Raw genomic sequence first — 25,225 nt, 5'->3', positions numbered from 1 at the left:
CCTTGTATGGTAGAAGCCCATCCTAGCTGTGGACTGGAGCTGCACAGCACACCCCATGCAATGCAGAGTGCAACTGTGTGATGATACTGACCTGCTCCAGAGCTGTCAAAAGTCACCTTCCACATTTGGTCTTCAGGGTCTCAATTTAAGAGCTGAAATCTTAAACAAGTAGGAGCACAAATAAGATACGAAGCAGTGATGAAGCTTATGTAGGATATATTTCTTCCTCTTAAGCCTGGAGTTAAGAGTACATTTTATAAGGCAAAATGAATTCCTGAGTAGGAGTTGCTACTATTTCAGATCCTGAAGTGGTATAGCCAAATGGCAGCACACTCTGAGGTGTGTCTATTCTGCTTCTCAGCATGATTAACTCAGCAGGATGGAGAACAGCGCTATATGGCTTTTAGGACCTATACTGGCTTAATGAGCTTTAGCTTGTACATCCCAAGGTGACATATTTTCCACAAAGTTGTAAGCTGGGAATCGCCTAGAAAGAGGACTGGAGATTTTGAACACTCCTTCTAGTTCAGAGTAAGTTCAAGCAAACATACATTTTGGGGCAAGCAAAATTTGTGTTTCCACAGGTAGCAAAGATTTCAGTGGGAAAGCACAAATTTATATTTGAAGATGTGGTGCCTTTGGACACAAACTAACCAGTGTATCCCCAGCCCCTGCCTAGGACTTCTGTCAAAACAGCACCTTTTCCTTCCACATCTGTGCTAGCTGCCCAGGGGCCAAAAGCAGAACAGGTGCTGGGGGCACCATCTGCTTCTGTAACTTCCCCTCTCATTCACAAAGCAGTTTGAGTAGTGGTCAAACCCTTGATGGAGCAAAAGCTTGCCATCCTAGAAGATATAAGCTACTCCACATGATACAAATTCACTATGAGGTATGTGGAAGCCTTGCTTGTGATGAGGCTGAAGTTCAGAGCCTTACAGCTCTTAAAATCAAAGTTGCCGTGCCCAAGCAGAAACAGACCTGTGTTAGCATAAAACCTTGAGTGCTGCCAAGGCCCCTGAGCAGCTGCAGAGCTTGCTCCATTCTCTGGGACAGCAGGTGGAAGGAAGGGAATGTCCCTTCCCCAGCAGTTAGCTCAGGACACTCCAGGAGGTGTAAGAGAAGAAAGGTTCAAAGGGAGGCCATTTGCCAAACAAGGAACATGCTCATCTGTTCTCACCAGCTCTGTGACCCAAAGTGGTTTTTAGGTGCCAAAGCAGCTGGGTAAGGTGACACACATTACTAACAGCTTCTGGTTTGATAAGAGGCCATGTAAGAAGAAAAATTTCCTTTTACAACAGGGGATGGACCACAGAGGGATTTGGTAGCTGCCAGTGTGCAGGAAGGAAGGGGAAGAGAGTATTCTCCCCCTCAGGTGGTTCAGCTGCATTTTGCAGGCAGAAGTGGAGGAAAAGAGTTTAGGTCTGCAAGCCTCCCCCTTGAATAAAGGGCATATTGCATCTATTCAGGGCTTAGGATAAATCAAAATAGAAAAACATTTGGTTTCAGTTCACATCTTGGTTGTGGCTCATGTTTTATTTACAGAAAAGGCAGAAGTTCCCATGAGTGAAGAAATCCCCTTTCTTTTTCTGCAGGTTTTAGAGAATTAGTCTGTAGCAGAACTATGCTAAACTCAGGACTTCAGTTACCTGCTTCCTAATTCTCAAAGCAGCTAAAGCCCTGCAGTCTTTTTTTACCTTTTATAGTCACAGGACTAGTCAAGCAAAATCTTGATTGTATTACTCTGCTTTAATTACAAAATGCACTCAGACCAAAGGCGCAATAATACGTGGTACGTATGTACACATTTCTCTCAATTATAACACAAAAGACCAAAATGCCATCTGGTCCTGCTGTAGATCAAACATTACTCTCTGGCAAGATCTTTGGAGTATGAACAGATACCACACTAATGCTTGAACTGCCTCTTGTGTGACAGACACCAGACTCTGTATTTATTTATCACACACTTTGAGATCCTTTAGGGTGGACTGTACACTTGTACACATGAAACAAGTGAGAGAATAGATGCAAAACTGGAACACTGGGGAGCCCATATCCCACAACCCCCCTGGAAAAGAAAGGCAGAGATCAGGATCACTTTCTCTTTGCTGCAGTTAGGACAAAGTAGATAAATCACAAGGTTTTTTTATTGCTGGTGAACTCAAAACAGGCAACTTTAATCTACTGAGGAAGATACACATACAAACAAATGTTAGGCCTTGTGCGTTTGTTTTCTTCTTAATGTAAATGTCTCTTCAACTTCAGCTCCCGAGCTCTCACTGAGATCCTGGCAACGTGCTCTGGGCAGTTCTGCAAGATGTTATAAGAAGCATCACATGTATTAAAAAGGGAGATTTTGCAGAAAAGACAAAGCTTTGACAGCAGCCATGTTGCTGAGTAAGGAGAAGTCTGGCTAATCCTGCTGCATTAAGTATGTGGTATTATACACAATTACATTACTTAAGAATTTGCCAGGTTCTTTTCTGTTTCTGGTGTGCAAGCTGCAAGTAAAGTGCACTTCTGGGTATAAATTACCACTCTATGAAGATGCAATAGCTGGGTGGTACACGTCAGACACCAGTGGAAAGCAGACTACAACAGCTGTTTCAATGACACAGGCAATAAGAACAATGCCCTAGGATACTAGACGCTGCTGGGAAACCCTTCTATATTTTGAGCAGTTAAATATTACATCACTCAGCAAAACACAAAGTGTCGTTTATATGGGACCTTCTTAAGTACAGGCAATAACAGACAAAACTGCTATTGCACACCACGTTAGCTCTGCAGACAGCCAGTCTTCCACACCACACTGCTAACTCCTTTTAACCTTTACAAAGAATTTTGTAACAGCCAAGGAGAAAGCACGGATCCTAAGGTTCTTTCTAAAGCTTAGGGTTTTACACAATGTGGGGGTGGTGTAGGAGGCAGCACAACACCACATTTAAGCTATGCTGTGAGAGGACAACCCAGATTTAGACACTGCATTTGATGATCATGACATAACCAGGGCCAAAATAGTGGGATCCCAGCTCTCATCTGCACCTTGCAATTCTTGTTCTGCTCCAGTAGAGCTCATCTACATTATCCCACACACAAAGTTCTTTTTTTTCCCTCCATGTACAGTTTCAGGTGACTGTTTTGCCTGGATCTATACTCCTGAGACCAACAAGGCTGATAATCTACATACTGTTTCTCTGATTTCATAACACTGGCATCACAGCATCAAAAGAACTACCTGTTCAGTGTTTGTTCTCTTTTGATTTAATGAACTGCAAAACGGGAACTCTAAATACCCACCTAAGTATTCTCAGTGATTTGGGATACATTGCATACCCAGGGCAGATTTGATTAGATCCTTGCCACCACTGTTTTCATGTGTCCATTGCCAGCAATGGATGCCATGTGAAACGGGTAAGGGAAGGAATAAAATAATTGCTCCCTGTGTAATACAAAAAAATTATTAACACTGCCCTGTAAGAGCAGAACCAAGAAACAATTCTACTCACAGGACCAGCAGTGCTTTTCCTCTCAGGAATGGCTGTACCAGAGCAAGAGCAGGTTCATAGCTGAGCACCCCCTGCCAGAGACAAGTGACATACAAAGAAATGGCCCAACTATTTTCAAAATAAGAGTGGAATCCTACAACAGATTTGCATTTCAAGCCAAATTATCCCTGGTACAGCTCTGCTGACTGTGGTAGAAGAATAAGAAAAAATAATCTGGCCTGGTACAGCTGCTGTATCCCTGGTACAGCTCTGTTGACTGTGGTGGAAGAACAACAAAAAATAATCTGGCCTTTTGGGACAACTCTCGCAAACTTTCCCCATAAATCAGTTCAGGAGTGAGACATCTGACAACTGGAAGCTCTCTGTTTCTTGCTAACTTCAAAGGCCATGACTTGACAGAGTGAATTACAAACTTGTGGCTGCCACTATCAAACACTTTCCCTGCACCACAGCTGTCCTTATTCTCCATAAGTGTCCCAACAGGTTAAATTTCAAACTGTCCCTGGTGCAGGTAGGTCTACAATGAAGCCACAGCAGTCCCTCCTGCTCCACCTCTCTCCTGCTGCTCTCACACCCTAACACAAAGCCTCATTCAGGCAGAGCATGAAGAAGTGCATGATTTTCAGACACAGGTGTTTAGTTTTTTGTTGTTTTTGTTGTTGTTTGCCAGTGCTAAAAGAACATGGGAGTCAGTGCCAGAGGACCAAATTCTGAGTTAGCCACATGAAGGTTCTGACCTTCAAATACAATGGGCTGCAACCAGACAAAGTCATCAACATCACCAGAAACAGAGGAATCCCTGGAAAGGAAAGCAGAAAAGTCTTGTGGGCTATATAGTCTCTACAAGGTTTGCACGGCTGAGATGGGAGTTGGAATCTGCAGCAAGATCTGCTTTGGGGGGACAAAGGAGATGGGAAGACTTGCACTATTTCTTGTGCCTTTTGCCAAGATTCAGATAGCACAGATTATGGTAAAAATCACTTGGCAAAAAAGGCCTTTTTAGAAAAAAAAGGAATGGAAAAAAAAAAAACCAAGGAAAAAAAGAAAATATTTCTATTGAGTATCAGAAGTATCAGGACTGAGATTTCAAAAAGTATAATATCTGTATAAGTTCAGCAAGATGTCCAGCACCACATTATTTCATGGTGCAACAAAGAACCTGGGGAGAGGCCAGTGGGACCTGGTGAGGGGAACACCATCTACGTCCCCAGCAGACTGCCAGTCTTCTCAACAGCAGATGGATTTTGCTTGTTCCTGCAGCATCTCAGGTCCCACGGGAGGTATTGGTTGCAAGCAAGCACCTGAATATTGCCTAATGGAGTAAGCCAATCACTAACTCAGCTGGCGTGTCCATGCCCATCCACTGATTAGGTGGGGTTTTTTAGGATGCATTTCCACCGTAGCATTTCTTTTTTCTTCTTTCTCCACTTTAAAGTGTAAGCAAAAGGACTGCTTTCATCAGTAATAAGTTAAAATCAGAAACAACCTAACTAACAAGTAACTGATATTGGTCCTTGGAGCCCAAACAGTAAAATCCATAGAAAATCTATTGGTTCCATTTTTTCTGGTATATCCCATGCACATCCCCATTAGAAAAATGGGGTTATGAATCTTATACAGCAAGGAGCAGTACCTCAGAGCCAGAGCCGACGGTCAGTAGTAGAGATCTGGGCTCTCTCAGATTGCTAAGTACAGCTCTAAGTCTCTGCTCAATCCGTCTTCACGTGGCCATTGGCCAAGGCAACGGGTGCAGTGGGGGCCCCAGGCTCAGCAGTCTCATCAAATCGTAAGCGCAGGGTGTTTCTAATCACCAGCTGCTCCATGATGAAAGAAGCACAAAACCATGGGATGGCATACTCCAGGGTGATGAGGCCCATGAAGTCAAAATCAAACTGGGAATAGTCCCACGGGCAGGCATTGAACTGGCGTAGGATGAGGCCAGTGGTGAACTCCCAGAGGTATGTCCACAGTGTGTAAATGAAGCAGCGCACTAAAATGTTACACTTGTCTTTGAGATACAGATACATCTTCTCCACAATAAGGATGGAGGTGCCATAGATGAAGAGTGCCCACACACTGGTAACACCGGGAAACTTCCAGTTGAAGTTGACCACAAACTCCCAGGCAGCTGTGAACATCACCTCACAGAAATAGCCGTGGATGGCATAGAGGTACCATCGTGAGAAAGCGGTCAGAGGTTCTGCCGCAGCCATTCTTCTGCACTCACCCCAGCAGCACTCTGAAAGGAAGAAGGAGAGAGAAGGAGAAAGGAGTCAACGAGGATGTCACAAGTCCTTGTCCCCCAGATGGCAACACACAAACTTGTAACAATGGATAAATCTGAGAAAGAAGTTACTCTCGTTTTCACCACAGCAGATTTTAAGTCTTAGAGAAAGGTGGCACCTTACAGGGCTCCATGACTCAGGATGGGCCTGAACAACATATACTGATCTGCCTGAAAAATGGGACGCTGCTGGTATTACACTGGCAATAAGGAGGGAATTGATAAGTACAAGGGCTTTGCCAGGAGCAATGTTGCCAAAGAATTTACTGGTTGCAAGTCAGCAGAAAAATATAGTCATCCCACCAGGAGTACACATCACCTATTTACTCTTTCCAAAAAACTTACTTTTCTGATTCTACTGTGGAATAAATTAATTGAACACAGCATTGTAAAATTGAGCCTTTCCAACTCTTGCCTACAGTCTCTATACCCAAAATGTTTTCTGTAGTCCAAAACTGAGCTTTGATGGGAGTTACAGCAAGGAAACTGGAGGAGAAAATTCAGAGGTTTTACACTTGCAGACACCATACCTTGCACTCATTATTCAGCTGAACTTTTATTTTGCCTGTTCAAGAACTCATGCGTTGTATGGCTAGCATTTATAAAATAATTTTCTTATGGTGCCAGACTTCCTGATACCAAGTCAAAAAGCACAAGAGAGCCACTGAAATCCATTCAGATTTGGCTTCAGGACAGCAAAGCACAAAGGAGGAGAATAAAAAGGAACAGCTGAGCCTAGAGAGAGGTAGTTACTCATGATCAATAGAAAATGAGAACAAACTCTTATTGTCTATACAGGAAGAAATTGGTGAAGAGTTTTTGAAAAGGCACAATTTGCTTATCACTGAGCTGTTTCATCACAATTAGCTTTTACACATTCTGTAGAGATTCACAAGTCTGCCATACTACAGTCAATTACACGAGATGATTATAAGCATAATTTTACTGAAGCCTTGCAGATTTACACCACAGGATGAATTTGACCTCTTTCATTCTTGGAAACTTACTCTTTCAAGTTGAGTTTCTCTGGACTCTTTACCAAGCACTATTTAACTTGTTCTGCACTTGTCAGTTCCATGGCACAATGTGCTAGGGAAAGGACCACACTAACTTTATGTACAATCATTCCATGCTGGAAAGAGGCTGTTCCTGCCCTGTCCTGTAAACACAGTGCCTCTCTGAACAAAGTACTAGCATGCAACTGACATTCTGATAGGAGGTAAGGGAAACTTCTATAAGGAAAAATAGAAATATAATAGTAAACATGAAGAAGATATGCACAGGGGAATATTGAAAGTGAAAAGGACAGAGCTGTATCCATGATCCGTTCACATTTCTCTTAACCAGACACACAAATAACCAAATCCTTGACAGTTCATATGATTTGGGTGCTTGAACAAAGACCCATTTTCTAATGGCAGAATCCACTTTACATGCTACAGAGAAAGCTCAACAGCACATAGTGAGCTCGTAGGTGAGAGAATAAAGAATCAGTAGAGATTGCCACATGTCTCAAATTCAATCCCAAGAAACCCTGCAAGACAGCAGAGGAGGTGGCACATGAGAAATATGCAGGAGGTGTATATCCACACAGTCCATAAGAAGCTGATGCAGAAGGGCACTGCAAACCAAGGAGAGTTTGTCAATGCAATGTCACTTGGTTAGTTTGCCATCACAGTTGATAAGCTAAGGACTCTGAATCCTCCTATCATTATTCCATTCTGACATAATTTCAAGAAGAAATCAAAAATCAGATGTACAGAAGTCAGGGAAAGCAGTAAGAAGGCATCATGATTTAAACCCAGCTAGCAACTAAGTGTCATACAGCCACTTGCTCACTGCTCTCCAGTGGGATGGCAATAAGAATTGAGGGTGGGGGGAGAGGGGTGGGAAAAAGTACAACTCATGAGTTAAGATGAGTTTAATAATTGAAACAAAGAAAAATGTAATAATAATATAATTAGCTTCATTGATTAGAGCATGATGCTAATAACGCCAAGGTTGTGGGTTTGATCCCTGTGTCGGCCATTCACTTGAGAGTTGGACTTCACTCTTCCACCTCATAATATTCTGTGATGTTTCTGTAATATTTAATGTCATTATCCAGAGAAGAAAATTATTGTAAAGATTTTTACTAAGTTGCCAATGGATTGTATGGTTTTCCTCTCTTTTCTGAGCCTAATTTTTTTACTTGTGATCCTTAGTCCTCACACTTCTCTCTATAGCTTTACATGAAATGTATTTGAACTGTTAGCTGGGAGCACCCTTCTAATTTTGCAAATCTATTCACAAAGATGGATCAAATGCACAGAGGGTCCTTCCCTCTCCATTTTCATACCAAGGATCCCCTCACCAGTTATTTCCATTGCCTTATACCTCCCTGCAAAATCCAAAGACTCATAGCCATGTCCTGTTCTGCCCCACACTATATCCTCTGTGCAATGGTGATTTCTGTTTCCTGGTTCTACACCAAGAAATGAAACCTACTTACTTTCTGTTTCTTTTATACTGTTTGTCCTAGGCACTAAGCAAATCCACAAATCACAGCTCCTCCTGTAAAATATTTCATCCAAAATAAAACAAAAAGTATATAGTGAGACATAAAGGGAATGGAGGATCCATTTAGAGGGGTTATCACAAGCCACAGCACACCACTGCACAAGCTGGGGACTATACAATTTAATGGTTGCAAGTCGCTTGAGCATTTACAGAACAATTAAAACTGCAGCTTTTCCTAAGAATTGTATTTCCCAGCCACACCAAATTATTTGGTGTCTGGTAAGCAATACGGCACAGAGAGGTCTCAAGAGGGACATAAAAGAGAAAAGTGTTTTATTCTGCAGCGATTCATGATCAAAGAATCAAGCTGAAGAGCATGAGATCAGTGGGAGAAGCATCCAAGACTGGATTCAGTACGAAATGCAGATTTGTGAAAAGCCCTAAGTAGATAATTGAACTTGGTGATGCAAAACTTTCGATGCAGTGACTGACCAAAAGGCTCTGAACATATGGGAGCTATTCAGTCTCCTCAGGAAAACAAATGACATTCATCACTGAGCCACTACTAAATGGGATAGGCAGCAGCTTCCTGAAAATCAGAAACACAGCTGCCAGCTATGCAATTGTCTCAGCAGAGAGCAAACAATGCATGGAGACTGCTCATGGATGACCATGCTTGCACCGAGACTGCTCGCACTGCATTGTTTTGGGGAAAATATGGAGCTTCTACATTCAAAGTTTTGAAAATGCTTTCCATCATCAGCAAGTTATATTTCAAATAGTTAAAACAGAAATAGTTCTACTATTACAAAGTTATTAGGAAGCCTGAGCTAGGCCAGCACAAAATTTTTCCTTCTTTCTCTAGTAGGACATTCTTTTCCAGCTTGCTGAGGGAAAAAAAAAAAAAAAAAAAAAAGCAAGTCTGTGTGGAAACCACACATCATGGACCTCCAAGGAACACTCAGTCCTTTCCCTGACTGCCCTGCCTGTGTGCATAACTCTCCTGGCAACGAAGGGTCCATGAACACACTCCACCTACTGGAAACAAGCACAGACCTAAAAGGGTTAAGTATCTGAAGGACTGAGTTTCTCTACAGAAATCTGGTTGCAGCAACAAGTTCACTGAGGACACAAAGCCTAGAGGAGAGGCCGATACCCCCTAGTGTTGCGCAGCCCTTCAGAAGGATCTCAACAGGTTGGTGAGATGAGCAGAGAAGAACTGCCTGAAATTCAAGACAAATGCAGGGTCCTGCACCTGGGGAAGAGTAACTCCATGCAAGAACAAGAGGCAATGGGCAGAAACTGAGGCACAAAGTTTCACCTGAATATAAGGAAGAATTTCTTTACTCTGTGGGTGGTCAAGCATTAGACAAATTTCCTAGAGAGGTTGTGGAATCTCCCTCACTGGAGATACCCAAGTGCTGCACTATGACACGAGATAACTCATGCACTCACACTAAGATCAAAAGAGCAAAATGAAGGAAGTTTTATTTCTGACCTTGCAATATATAGAATTCTAAAAGTGACAGTGGATTGGAGGAAGAAATTGCCACCTCTCCAACCACACTGGTCAAACTAACAGTCTACCAATTTTTCTTCCCACAAAGAAGAATGCAAAACACTCATTATTTACATGAACAGTGCATGAGAACTCCAGTAGAAATATGTAAACATCAGAAGACATAGAAAAATTTTAAAAGAACTTAGACTTTTAAAAGAACAGGGTGACACTTAAGAACTGTCTGGATGTAATGCTGTGCCATGTGCTTTAGGATGACCCTGCTTGTGCAGGGAGGCTGGACCAGATGACCCACTATGGTCCCTACCAACCTGTCCCATTCTGTGATCAGGGCAGGACTTTGACTTATGGCTGCAAGAAAGCATCAATATCACACTTTAATATTTTATAATTTCAGCTCTGAAATGGATATCAATAATCCCCTAGGTTAAGATACAAATAAAACTGATGCACCAGGCCAAGTAAGGAGAAAGGACTTATAGACTGCCCCACTTCACATGAGACCCCTCTGTGCAAGAGGAGCACTCCCATACTCACATTCAGTTTTGCAAGTGAGGCAGCCTTGGCAGGCAAGAGGGAAGTGATCAGAAGATGGACTGATGGCAGACCAAGAAATAATGGTATATTTGTCTCACACAAGAACTGCAGGGGAGAGACCTCAGTGGATGTCATATTCATGCCTGATTAAGTTCTTGAGCACTTCCTGGCTCATTTTTTTTCAAATATCTCCTTTGCAGTGGCTTTCTGCCCATCTCCCTGCTACCAGGCCAAACTGTACAACATTAAAAAATGTCTCTTACAGATTGTCTTTATTCCCTTTAATCTAGCAGAATTATTTAAAGATGCTCTGGATGAGTGTAATGAGACCTCCTCAAAAAACTCTGAATTAACTCAGAAGTGCTAAAGAAAAACACAAACAAAAACCCCCAAGAAACAATTCCCCTAATGAATTCTGAGTCTATGAATTCTGTCAGCTAATTGATCCACTGCAGGTGAACTTGAACTATGGCAGCATGTTTCATACTCATAGTGCCCAGTTATTTCTGCAAGTTAAAAACTTACGGCACAGTATTATTTTACAAATTCCTATTTACTAATATTTAGTTCTATAACATGCATGTTCATATTTCTAAGAAATGCCTTAGGGATCTATAACCCTGTGTTATATATCAGAATTACTATTAAATTTGAAAAGTGCAAAGGAGACATATACACAGGAGGATACTTTAGTCTCTCCAAAGGACAGGACCATGAGTAGTGGATCAAGCTGAAGTAAAGGGTACTTACCTCTCCCTACCCATGAGTTGTACTCCTTCCTCAGATCCTTATTACCCAAACAGCACTTATGTAAAAATAACTGTTAATTTTAAATTACTTTCATTGGCACATCATTGTAGCTACTCTTTTCTTTCTTCAGACTGGGAGAATCAGATGTATATCTGCTTTTCTGCTTTAGCAAGGATTACAGTAGATATGAGAATGTGCTGGTGAAAATTGACATGCATTTTTGGACAATACCTGTTTAAGTGTAATTCTTATTTTGCATTTTCCCTGTGAGTAAACACCTAACAAGCATAGCTTTGCAACCATGGACAACACTGAATGAATATGCTGCAAATCTGGCTTCAACATTTTCACAGAGGTATCACACATCATTAGAAGTAGATTTACAGAACACTAGATGTGCACAGAACACTATGTACTAAATTTGGCCCCAAGACATTAGTTCATCAGTGTTTAAAGATTTATACAGTTAAGTCTTAGTGGTACTTATGTGCTGAAGTCATAACTCTGAGGAGATATTCATCCTTCAGGTAACTGAGAGCCTCAATTAACTGTGGCTCAGAAAATAGAATTTCAACTGCACTGAAGTGTGGAAGAGCTCCAGCAGATCAATTAATCAAGCCCTGCAATGAAGCTAAAAGCATGCCACAGATGTCTCCAAATACAGACTCTCAGTGTTTTCAGAAAATATCAGGAGCCTTTGGATTTTGGTCAGTTCTGAGTCATCTGCTTTTGCTGTTTTTTTCCATCAGGATGCATACTGTCACCCTTCCACACACGGTGGGGTAAGAAAGCAGTCTATTTCTTATCTGCGTTTTCCCCTCATTTTTGTCTCTAGCTCCTTTCCCATAGAAGGTACATCATTTCCCTGCCACTCCTTGTTTTCTTGTTCCCTTGCCCAGTTCACTCTGTACCTGCTGGCAGCCTCTGATCCCTGTCTATCTTTCAAATCTGGTCCAAAGAGAATTGGGATACAGTAAAAAAGCATGACGCCAAAAGGAGATTAAATGAATCCAATTACCAGCCTAACCCAGAGGGATGGGGAACTGTAGTTCTTAGCAGTAATGCGCGTGTGTGGGCTGCCCAGAAGGTACCATTTCACAATGGAAAGGAGAAAGGTAGGGATTTCTTGGGAAGGAGTGTAGAGGGAGGTTGTCTTCTCAGAGGACAAACAGACAATATGAAGCTATTGTTTAAAGAATAGCTTTCTGACTAAGGTGATCTTGTGAATTTGTGCAGAAGTGTAGAAAGTGGAGACTTTCCATATCCTGCTGCACACATAGCAGGAAATGTTACATTACGTGAACACACCTAAGCCCACAGCGATCACTCCAACTTGAGAACAGATTAAGGCAATAGCTCTTTACTTACAGAGACCAACAGAATGCTTCCTTTGTACCTGACAGAACTTAAGACCCTCAAGAGTCATGCAAGTAGCAGACTTGAAAGACACTATGAAAAATTACTGAATCCAAGTCTGACTTCTACAAGCATTGAGCCCAAATCTCCCCAGCATCACCTTCAGGTAAGGTCACATTCTTCTCCAAATCTGTTGCTGCAAGGCTCTTGTGCCTTACCTGCTGCCCTTCCCTGTTTGGAAAAGCTGCCCTGAGTTCCCAACATTTGCTGATACTACAGTTCTCAACAAAGCAAATGTCCAGCAAGAACCTAAGTGACCCTGATGTGGCCCTAATACAAAGCAGAGGCTTGGATGCCAGGACTCTCCTATAGGAGCAGGCAGAGCTTCCCATTAACACTGAGAAGGACAGAGTCAGCATTATGGAAGGTCTGGCCCCCTGAACATGCCAAAGAGATGGCATGTCCAGGGGCACAATCTGCTCTGAAAATCTGTATCACCTATATTCCACTTTTGGGTGCTTAGTTGGTGGATTCACCATTATCTTAACCTGAACAGTTGACTTCTTTCTTTGCAGTGAGAGCAGACCTGAGTTCCTAGAACCCAGTTTTCAAAAAGTGACACAGGTTCACACACCATGACTTCAGGCCTAAGTCTGAGCACTTGGAGTTCCCTGTTGGGCAACTGCCTCACTCATAAGCTCCTGCAAGCTGGACCCCTTCATACCAAACCATGCATTCAAGTACAGTGCCAGGGAGCTGGGTCAGAAGGATGTCTTGTGAATCCTCAGACTGGACCTGATGCCACCTTGTCCTTTTCCTACTGTTTCTGAGTTTCTTATTGCCTCTCTCCCAAATCACAGAACGCTGGACTGTTCTCTAGTTTGAACTGGACCATAGATAGCCCTTTTAAAAAAGACAAATCAACCTGCTATATCTACATAAATTTTAATTCTATCTACAGCTGTATAGATATATAAAGATATAGAGACACCAGCATATATTTCATTTGCTGATTAGTCCTCTTTTCCCCTCTACTTGAAGGGGACGGATCTTTTTCCTTATAACTGCCTCTTCTGACTGTGTGCACTTTTGTGCTGAGTTTTTACAAACAATACAAACACTACTATTGGATTTATCATACCTTCAACCTGCCAATCATTTATCACAGCATCACCGAGCCCCTCTGAAAATAGATCCATTTAATAATATGTTTATACCCTTCTTCCACATTTCCTTTTGTGACTGCAGTGTGTCCACATGACCACGTCCTACTGAATAGTCCCTCTAATAAAACCAACTGATTCATTGCTCCCATACTGGAAAGAATTTTCAATCTATATTTATTAGTCAACCTAAGTGTAACACTTTGGGTTCCTTAAGACAGAAAAGTCTGTATGTATGTGCACAGGGCTGCTTCAGAAAAGTCTAAATGCCTGAAGTCTAGGAATCTACCTTTCATAGTACAGCAAGCCCAGATCATGGAATAAAGCAACACCATAGCTTCGGACTGCTTTACAGATGTATCTGTTTATGGTTAAGACCCAACTCACATCTCCCTTTTTGAGATCCAGTGTTCTGAAAAATTCTAAGCCATTTCTTGTGAATAGCAGCTAACATGCATCTCCTTCAGGACTCATGGAATGTAACTGCATTGTGTTACTACCACCTACTTCTTAACACCTGAAAAAGGAATTAAGTGTCCACCTTAGAAAAGAAAATCTTGTGAACTGCTAACTCTAATCCTAAACTCAGCAAGGATGTAAAAATAATACTCACCTCTTCACTCAACTGTCAGTCTGCACAGAAGACATTTTCCACTCTCAGCTGCAGAAAGATGGTACAGGTGCAAAATGTCAAAGCACAATGATAACAGGGGACTTGACTTTGAGTCCATACATACAACTACTGCAGTAGAAGACAGAGCAATTTTCTTGCTTGAGTATTTGCATTTATTCTATTTTACATGCTTCAGAAAAGAAAATTTTCCAAAACACACACAGCTTTTTTCTTGCACATATTAGTTTAATTCCCAGTGACTGACAAAACATTGTCATAATTGAAACACATGCACTAATTGGCCAAGATTCTTTGCCATCCCAAAAGAGAGACAAGATAACAATGTATTCTTTTACTTGCCTCTGGAAGATGCTCTTTCCAGAATAGATAACTCATATTGATGCATAATGCAGAAAGTTTATGTTCTCACTATCAGAGCTTCTCTTTCCTTTACAAAAGCACTGATGTTTCTCTGGACAATCCAGACAGTTCCTTTCACTGAACATGAATTCCCTTTACAAACGTATTTGTGATGGTCATGCAGGTGACTTGGGAACATGTGAAGACACAAGCATGAAGAAGGAGTTGGTGGCCCAGTGTCTCCCCAGCTGGATAGCTGGGGCTGTGATGCACAGTCTTTCCCTATTGCAGACTCCACAAGAAAATGCTCATGCCAGGAAGGATTAGCTACTGAAGATCCAGACTATGTTTTCAGTAACTTTGATCTTACTGCTTTGGTCAGATCAGAAACAGAAACATGATACTCAACTCCAAACAGCTTCAAGCCCAAAAATGGCCTGAGTATCTGTAATTTACTGGCCCACTTCCACCTCCCTCTCAATATCAGCTGACTCAGTAAAACCTATCACCTCTCCTTAGAAAAGGGAAGATTAGGTTGAACAGACTTCACCTGGTTTCCAGAAGAGACTTATTTTTGAAGTCTCATTGCAGCCTAGTATCTGAATGCTCTGAAACACAGGACACCCTCAGCTGAATACTGAGAGAGACATTTACACCAGACAGGAGCATGTAAGAGGAAATGGTAAGACCACAACTTCCCAGCCATGAGGTTCAGTTAGTTCTTAACACCTCCTATACTTATAGTTTCTCTTTTTGTCAAGTACCGAGCTTCCAACAATTTCTGTCAGCTTGTCAGAGGACATTTATTGCACTCTGCATCTGGTTGGAAAGACTCACTTTCCCCATGGGGCCTGGCAAGAACAACAAGAAAACAACTATGGCTGTGTCATTCTCTGCAGCATGGAGGCAAACCTGCCATCCTGGAGTCTCATCCATAGGCAGCAGAGGCTTTTCAATGGATGGATAATTCAACTGTCTTTCTTCCACTGCACTGTAACCTAAGACTTTACCTAGCTACCATGTAATTGTGCTTTAGTATTTAGACAGGCAAGACAAGAATAAGAGAGTCTCAGAATAGTTTGGGTTGGGAGGGACCCCAAAGATCAATCCAGTTCCAACCAGCCTGCCATGGGCAGGGACCCCTTCCTCTGGACCAGGTTGGTCAGGGCCCCATCCAACCTGGCATTGAACACTTCCAGGGATGGAGCATCCACAAATTCTCTGGGAACCCTGTTCCAGTCCCTCACCAGCCCTCAAAGTAAAAAGGTTTTTCCTAATATCCAGTCTAAACTTACTCTCTTTCAGTTTAAAGCTATCACTCCTTGACCTACCACTAAATGCCCTTGTAAGGGCACTCTCTTGTAGCCCTCTTTAGGTGCTAGAAGGTGCTGTAAGGCTTCCCTCTCAGAACCTTCTGTTGCCCAAGCTGAACACCCCAGCTGTCTTTGTCTTCACAGGATAGGTGCTCCATCCCTCTTATCAACTTGGTCATCTTCCCTGGACTCATTCCAACAGGTTGATGTCCTTCCTGTGCTGGGGACCCCAGAGCTGGATGCAGCACTCCAAGCAGAGTCTTATGAGGGCAGAGGGTCCCAGCACAGACCCCTGAGGAACACCATTTGTTCCCTGACATCCATTGGGATCCTGAGCTATTTGACCACCACCCTTGGATGCAACAGTCCAAACAATTCCTTATCCACTGAACAAATGCATGTCTTGCCAATTTAGAGAGAAGGATGTTGTGGGGAGACCATTTCAAAGGCTTTACAGAAGTCCAGATAAATGATGCTTGCACCTTTCCACTGATGGAGTCACTCCATCACAGAAGGCCACTGGTCAGAACTTGCCCTTGGTGAAGCTCAGCTGGCTGCCTTGAATCACATGAGTGTGTCTTGCCCCATTAATGACTGGCCACAGAGTTCCCAAAAGCCCTGGCAAGGCTTTCCCAGGGTCACACTATTTTCTGCCCAGATCTTAATTTGTGGTGCCCTTATGTTTTCAGCTTTCATTCTACTATCTCAAGAAAAGTTTAAAGATACACCCTAAACAACTGGTTGTTATTTTAGGAGGCACTGTTATTTAGCAGTTGTTATTTAAGCAGTGAGGAACTAATCCCTCCTTGTTTGTTCGCCTCCAGTAATCTGTGTTAATTTACACCATTACTGCACCATGATACCATTCTAACTAATTAATTATTTGCATGACATAGTTTTACTAAATTTTGGATTTTGCATAAACATTTCATACACACATGCCTATAGAGGTCCAAATTAATGAATGAATTTCAGGGACAATTCAATAACAATAACAAAGGGACGTTACAAGCTTTGTTTCCCCACAGGTTCCCATTTGTAGTTACTAGAGCCTGTGAAGGCAGCTAGAAATAAGCACATTCTGAAGACAAAAGTGGAATTTGATAATTTCTGATGCTATATTTCCTGCATCTTTCCAGTACCTACTTAGAGGTGCTTAAAGCATATACAACACTGATTTATTCACCTCTGTGAAATACTCCAGGTTACATAGGGTAATTTCAGGTCTTATCAAAAAAGATTTTTTTTCTTTATTTTGTTTTTTTTTTCTGGACAACAATAGGTATGCCATGCCTCTGGGCAAAATGCCAGTTTAACAAAGATGCCAGTTTGCATGTGTGTGTTAGGAGCTGACTTGTATTAAGACCAGAAAAGAATTCCTCAATTTTAAGTAAAATGGTTTGATACTGCTCACACTGGGCATCAAAAATAACCCTCTTCAAAAGCATCAAATCTGAAATTCTCTTTAAACCATCTTTAAAATCTGCTCAACAAACAGAGCATCAGGTGACCTATAGCAAATAGAACCAGAGCGGCACCATATGTTTTCTTGTCCATGCTTATGTAAGATGCTTAGGAGTTGTCATTTTCATGCCTGTATTGTGCATCTACGATTAGCAGTCCTGGAGACACACACTCTAGTCAGCTATCCGTTCTTTTTTAGATGTACAGAAACCTACAGCATACCAGAACTTCTATGACAATCACAAGCACCAGTGTTTGGGATGTGTGTATATATAGAGATGACAGAAAGTAAAGGGCAGAGGTCAATATAATATAGGTAGTGATATTAAATAATACACTATTGGTAGAATGAGAAAGAATGTAAGTTTTTGTCTCCTGCTAAAACAATCTACATATCATTCCATAATATAAGTAGTCTTGATACATGCAACAACAAACCCATCACATTACACACAGACCAAACATCACTATCTGCACAACAGTTCATAGCAATGCCAAGGTGTTCAAATGTGTTAACATTTTCAAGTGTGCTTGTTTTGCATAGGCTTATACTAACTTAGAAACCAGATTACACTTCAGCTAAGCAACTTGCCTCACTGTATCTTCACTGTCTCTGAGAATTCCCACATCTGTAAAGATATGCAAAGTTAACTTAAATATTACATATTCAAAGTGAATTTTAAAATAAATGTGCCTCAGCCAAGGCAGTGCTGCATGTGTGGCACACAGATGAAAGTTTTAGCAGTGTATATATGTGCCTAAAAAGAAATGGAGGGTGTCTTTTGACATCCCATGCTGATAGTAGTTTTTTCGGGTATTTCCTAGGTTTAAGTCACTCTCCTGAGTCACTTGCACTTGGATACACTGGGAGCAGAGTACAAGGTGAAAAGTTTTGCACTGCATCCACAACATTGACATATCATACTTCCTTCTCCTGCTGAGTTTACAATGACCAGTAGATAAAAGAATAAGGACCGTCTTCTTATGCATGGAAGAAGCCCCCATTCAGCAGCCTTCTCTCACATTTTCCCTAGTACAGCCATGGCATGTAAAAAGTTCCAAGAGTCTGGCTAAGAGCAGACTGGACAATGAGAATGCTGAAAAAAAGTGAAGCTCTTCTACAGAGCTGCATGAAGGCTCAGCAGTCAAAAAGCAGGGAATGTTAGAGATCCACTCCAAATTTCATCTTGGGAGTACTAAAACTAAAATATCGACTAGAGTACAGTCGCTCTCCCAAAGCAATTCTAAAAGGCATTGAGACTGATAGATAATACAAAGAATAAAAATTTTCAGTTCCCCTAAAGTTGCTAGATGGAACTTAAAGACTAACTAACAAGAAAAGATAAAAGAATGCAAAACTATGCACATAGGATAACAAGTGTAAGTGGAACCAGTGGATTAACAGAAAATTAGGAATATACTTGGGGTTTTGGCAAGTTATGTAACAAGAAGCAACATGTATGCTGAAAGAAAAGTTCAAGCAATGGTCATATGGGGGCACTCAGTAACTACAACCAGAGATCCCTTTACATGACCCTCCAGGATCATAAAAGGCCTTCTAGTAGGAGGCAGATGAATGCAAATTACTTGTAGGGAAGGTGATGTTTATGTATTAGTTAGGAAGTATATTGTAATGAGTGTGTATAATCATGATGGAATAAATACCCTGTAAAGTTTTACAACACACATTCAATTAGAGGAGATATCCCCTGAAAGTGTCCAGCACTGCAGTAAAGAATACCTGCTTTCTAATATTTCAAATTGTGTTAGAAAGCTTATTTTCTGTCTGATTTTGGTATCACTACAACAAGGAAGTGAAGCAAGTAGAAGACAGGACTCAGATGGAAAAGCAAAAGGACCTTCCTAAGTCAGTGCCAAGGTGGCTGCATAAATGGGGTTGTTGAGGAGCTGAGCTGCCTCATGAAGAAATACGCAAACTGATGCAAGTCTTGCAATGAGTTATGCTGGCCCTAAGAGAGGCGCAAGGGGCAAATAGTGCAGTGAACTAACACAAGACTGATTAAACCTCTGCTTTATTATTAGGCTTGCCATGATCTGCAATGTGACATGTCACTCCACCTCTCAGTGCCTCTGACTGCCATCTGGCTGATTAGGCTAAACTATTTGGTGTGAGGGTTGCATCTAATTGGGCTGACAGGTAGCACAAATAGTTACCTATACTGACAAAAGTCATCAGGAAAACTGAAATACAAAGAGCAACTGCATCCAGTCACTTGCAGAAGCACCAAATTAAAGTGCAGTCAAAAAAGCAGCACAACTAGGCAGCTCTTAGAACCAGTCTCATTTGCTAAGTCATCTGTGTCACATCGATTCCCAAGTTTACCAAAATATTTCTTTCAGGGAGCCTGAAGGTGAATCTTTAAGCCAGATACAAGCATTGGTATTTAACAGCATAATCAATAAGCTTCTCTGTACAGCACTTTAGAGTGAGTAATTAAAGGAAATATTTCTGCAGTAGAGATTCTCATTAGCAACCTAATTAGCCTTCTGAAAATAATTAACATTCCTTTCTATAAAGAGAACAGATGACCCATTACATCTATTAGACAAGCAAAACAAATGCTGAAGGTAAGGAAGATTTGTTCAGGGAGACAGCAAGAAAGCATCCAGCAGCAATACAAGTAAAAAAGAAAAAGATGAGACACAAATGCCTGTGAACCACGAAGACTGGATAATGCAAGTGTGTGTGCAGCACTAGTATGTGCATAACTGCCTGATGTGTGCATGCAACATTCACACAGAGCATTTTCCTTCCCCTGCCTCTAGGACCTACTGGTAATCTCATCACTGAGATGCTGAAAAATTCCACCTCCAACTTGTTTTGAAAGCCAGAATTAATCAACCATTCACAGTCAGAAACAGTTCTCTCCACATGCAAAAATTCCCCAAGGATCATCTATTTTCACTATTAAAACACTCTAAAAATGCCTATTAAAATAAAGCACAATGCAATGTCAGATACAGGGACAAGTGAGTTGATGTCTATGAACAGCATGCAATTCACCTCTAAAGTTTCACAGGGTGATGTTTGACCAGTTAGCATGCCCCAAAAGAGTTATGCATATATTTTCTGACCAGTGCATCAGTGTGGCTGGAGAATCACACGCACCAGTGTTGTGGGATGTGTGTATATATACAGACGACAGAAAGCAAAGGACAGAGGTCAATATATCCCTTCCTGGTGCAGCAAGAACTGTGATATCAATTTAGATGGATGCACTGTTTCAGTGCAGAACAACAGATAAAGGAGAAATGAGCTGAGCTTCTAAACATCCACAGATTCAGGTAGCACAGCAAACATAACAATTCATGAAAATGCAGCTTCATTTTCAACCAGTTCCATGTTTTCTACATACTTACATTTCCCTGTCAGGAAAGCTGAATGAACACTCATAGCTTTCAAGTGTGACTGCAGCAAGGGCAAAGCTCAGCCACACAAAAGCTTCCATAGCTACATCACTATGGAAACCACAAATCCATTTGGAGCTCTGTTTGTCTATTTCTTTCACTGATGAAAAACAAACAAAGGAAAGGTATGCTTCCAGTTTATTGCCTTTTTACTTTGGTCAAGACCATAGGATGACAAACACATTTTACCTTCTTCAGAAGGAACCCTTTCTTCTCTGACAGCTCTCTTTGTGAAACCTACTCAACTTCTCAACCCAGCAGAGCAGTTATTCCCCTCAGCATGCTTCCACCACATTTTTTTAGTGAGGACTCTTCAAACACAGTCTGGGATTTTATCTTAGCTTCCACAGTTCCCCTCAGCATCTGGACTAGAACAACTCCAAAGGTGACTCACTCTAGGCCATTTCCAGCTGGCTGACATAACTAGAAGATGAAAACTGTTCTGAATACAAGCTACAGTGTCTTGTTTTGACAAAATTAACATTTCCTTCCTTTCCGAGAAGCTCTCTAGGAACATGTGAAGTGCTCTCAAAACACAGTAGGGCACATTACAAGACAGCTGTAAATACAAAGATTGAACTTCTGCTTTTAAAGACCATGATTTCTACAGATGTTGCTAGTTCCAGGTAGCTTTTCTCACACTAAAAATCAGAATATATCTCAGCAAAAGCCTAATAGCAAAGAGCAACTCTGAGAGATACAGAAGGAAAATGGGGGAAAATGCTCAAGAATCTGTAATATGGCATGGACAGTGCAGCCTGGGTACATGAAATGGCTGAAGGAATATTCATACCAACCAGTAAGAAGAAAAAGGAAAAAAAAATAGTTAAAATCCCTCTTCATCTAAGTATATGCATTTTATGCTGATAAACAGCCTCTGAACAAAGCTTCAGCAACACCTTCTCTAACAGTGGGCACCTCTTACCTGTGCCCACAACAGTTAAAGGAAGAGTTGAAGGAGAATTGAGCCTCTACAGATCTGTAAATCTTCAGTGACTCTCGAATTCAACTGCCAGCTGACAGCCATTGCAAAGACAAATGCCTACTACTAAATGAGTTGAGAAAACTATGTGTTACAGATGTTCCCAAACAGCCATTTAAATACAGTCATCTCCACTCTGCATGAACAGAAATCCTGCCTGTGCTCAAGCAGAGGATGCTTTAACAGAGGACACTTTGGCTTCTCAGCATGACGGATCTAGGAACAAACTGACATAGTCTAAGTTCTCTTAAAAAAACCAAGGCAGTGCTACACAAAAGATGCAGCTCTCCCACCTCTCTTTTGTAAAATGGGCCAGAGCAGCCAGGGCTTCCATCTTGCTCCTACCTCACTGTCCTCACCTCACAGACAATTCCAGGCTGGCCTTACCAGATGTGTCCCAAGTTCATTGATGTTACAAATATTCCTTCCAACCCTTGGGTTCCTTCCTGCCCATGGGATGCTAAGAGGTTACTTCTATGTCCTCAAGGATGTCACAACAATGCCCGAGCCATTTTAATGAAGGACAAGCTCAAGACAGGTGATGACAGTCTGCAGGGTCTTGTCCCCACAGCTTTGAAAGCAGATCTGTCTTTATGTCCAACAGACAGCACCCTGACCAGCCTGAGTGGATGGAACCTACAGGAGGCATAGGAGGAATGAATAATTCATAGTCTTGTTCTGCTGCCAATGGATCTTTGTTTTTTTTGTACCCATACAGTGCTCAGTTTTTAACAGTAATAGGAGACTTCTGCGCTACATTTGATGGTTCTTGAGGACAGGCAAGAAGCCGCATTTGCTCTACTCGCAGCAATAGTATCACACACCAAAGCACTTGCCAGACACAGCTTTCTTCAGAAATACTCATGGCTGCATCACTGACATAACAGCTGGACTCACACAAAGCTCAGTCCATCACCAGCTGCCTTCTCAGGAAGCTGTTGACACTTGCTTTGTTGAAACATTGCAGCCACTCAAAAGACGACACTTGGTGACCAACTGAAGCCCTGTAATCAGCTACACAATGGGCAGCACAATCACAGCTGGAGCTCTAGGCAGGAGCTGACCCTGCTTATACACACTGTTAACACTGCCACAATTAAGTCTACTACTTTCCTTCAGTAGCTGACTGGGTCTGTACCCCAGCCTCAGAGAGGATCAGGGGTCTATCAGCAAGAACACCAGAGGAGTGGGACAACAGAATAGCCCAACAGAAGATCTCCTGGGCACTACAACTAGAAGAGGGTAATGAAACATCTGAGACAGGACAGACGAAGGGTGACTGTGCTACATGTATCTGAAGTTTATACATGTAGCATGTACATATTCAAAGTGAGTTCCCAGCTAGCAGTAAAGTAGTGCACACAACCTGCCCAGGAAACCTGATCCACAATAGGCAAAACAATATTGTAGCCTGAACCATGCCACACACTGCAGACACAACGAGCCTGTCACAAATGCTGTAGGGTTTGGAAATTGTTCTGGTCCCACAATGTCCACCCCACTAACCAGAATCAATATAAACTTTTGCTCTGGGATATAAATCACCCTTCCAAATTGATAGCATTCTACATGCACTCTGTGCAGTGTGATTGCCACAGCATACAGGAGAGTGGCAAGATGAGGCTAAGAAGATTAGTAGAGTAACACACTGGTGAATCAGGTGCAGAGACTGCACTGCTTGTAAGGGCCAGAAATAGATTCCTCATCATCCAACTCACACCTGTGTTTTCACAGAAGAGAGCAACCCTCTGCTTTTTACCTACTGCTCTGGTTTAGCTCAGAGATACTGCTCCACTGTGCTGATTGTTTTAACTGCCTCAGGCTATCAGAGTGTGAGGTTTTAAAGAGAAAATAACACTGAAAAGTTTGTCTGTATAAGTTACAAGCAATCAGAATGATGTGACTCACAGCAGACAGAAATCAAGGGTGATGTGTGCAAATGGCAATCTTACGCCTCCAGAAAACAACTTGATGTTTAAACCAATAGAAATAACTTTGCACTCTACATATTTAAATTTCCAAGGTCCCATCTACGATCCAGTCAGCTCTGCACTCAGACAACTGCTCTGTTTTTCCGGTCTACAAGTGCAGCCCCACCAGTTTTAGCCTTCAGACCTTACCTTTTCCAGGGAGGGATCCTGGAGCTCTCCCACTCTTTGGCCAGCTCTTAATTCACAACATCCGCAGGTAGACTAGGCTGCCTCCAGCAAGTCCAAGGGGTTTCAGATGCCAGTCGTTTTCCGCCCAGGTGTGTGTGACCAACAGTTAATACAGCAACCAGACAGACTTCCTAAACCAAAGAAGTACATTTTAATCTTAATATAGCACAATGCAAGAGAGGTTTTAAACACAGAACAAGCTATGTGTATAGATGGCTTAGCTCCAGTACATTGGGCCCTGGAAGACCTGACTTCTTCAGAGCCCTCTCAGAGCACCTGTACCTGCCCCTTGCCAGAGCGGCACCCTGACCACTGCTTCTCCTTGGGTGAGGCTGAGCCTTTCTGCTCTCCACTGTCCTTCTGGATCTCAGCCCCAGGAACCACACAGAGCAACTTCACTGGAGGCAGTGACCAAAGGTTCACTGCTACCATCTCAGCCAAGGTCTCAGTTAACCCTTGGAGGGTCTGCCAGAAATTGCGTTACTTCTATTTTCCCCATCAGTATCTCAATTTTTAAAGTAGGCTTCACTGATGACACTTTCCCACTCCCATCCTATATCTCCTAACATTGCTTCCTTATCTCCTCCGATCTCCTCTCATCCTTACTTCTCCAATCATCACACTTCTCTCTTCCCCATTCCAGGACAGAGTGTGGACTTCATGTAAGCAGGCCTTTCCCAGTGCTACCCACCCAGCAGTCCAAGCTGTTCTTGGGGGCACTATCACTGTCCTCTCTGCTCCAGTGATCTGACTGCCTTTCACCTCCATATTGGGCTCAGGCAGCAGGGCTGCATGATCCAAGCAAGTGGAATCCATGAGCTGGGGCTCTTCTTCGCTTCAAATGCTGACATTTGGGATGCCACTTTCCTGATTTTCACAGAAATCATGCCTTGAGATGACAGCTTCAATACACAAGTATCCAACACCTTATTTACATCAGCCTCACAGATCTCACAACCCAAGGGCTTGTCTACATATAGCATTTTTCTGAATTAATTGCATATGAAGAAGTTAAAGCAGGGACATTTATGTGTCAGACTGTGTAACAAATGAGTTCTTCACATTATCCTAATGAATCTCAGCATTTTTGAGCACCAAAATCCAAGAGGAATTTGAGATACGTTTTCCTTAATAAACAAAGCAAAACAAACCTACACTGTTTTTATTTAGATGACACTGAACTACAAAACCACTCCAATTAAAAATGCAGATTAAATAACTAATCCTCCCCCCAAAAATCTTCCCAATGAGATTAATGGAGCAATTAATAGCATAAACCCACTAATTA

At 42.0% G+C, this 25,225-nt stretch overlaps 1 protein-coding gene across 3 annotated transcripts in view; it reads right to left on the bottom strand.

Annotated features, from left to right (window-relative positions):
- Positions 1-1,725: 1,725 nt before the first annotated feature.
- The window catches only part of TMEM229B (transmembrane protein 229B), a 35,152-nt gene continuing 11,652 nt past the window's right edge, over positions 1,726-25,225 (bottom strand). For 2 of the 3 annotated variants that reach the window (XM_021537048.2, XM_021537046.3), the window contains exons 2-3: positions 23,899-24,068; positions 1,726-5,748 (exon numbers count right to left, since the gene is read on the bottom strand). In XM_021537048.2, coding sequence (XP_021392723.2) covers positions 5,219-5,722 — 504 coding nt within the window. In that variant the 5' untranslated portion in view covers positions 5,723-5,748; positions 23,899-24,068 and the 3' untranslated portion in view covers positions 1,726-5,218. Of the gene's footprint in view, positions 5,749-14,230; positions 14,279-23,898; positions 24,069-25,225 lie in introns of all 3 variants that reach the window. The other variant, XM_021537047.3, reaches the window with a different exon arrangement.

The sequence above is a fragment of the Lonchura striata genome, chromosome 6 (assembly GCF_046129695.1).
Source record: "Lonchura striata isolate bLonStr1 chromosome 6, bLonStr1.mat, whole genome shotgun sequence".
NCBI lineage: Eukaryota > Metazoa > Chordata > Aves > Passeriformes > Estrildidae > Lonchura > Lonchura striata.
This window is presented reverse-complemented; position numbering and strand designations above follow the sequence as displayed.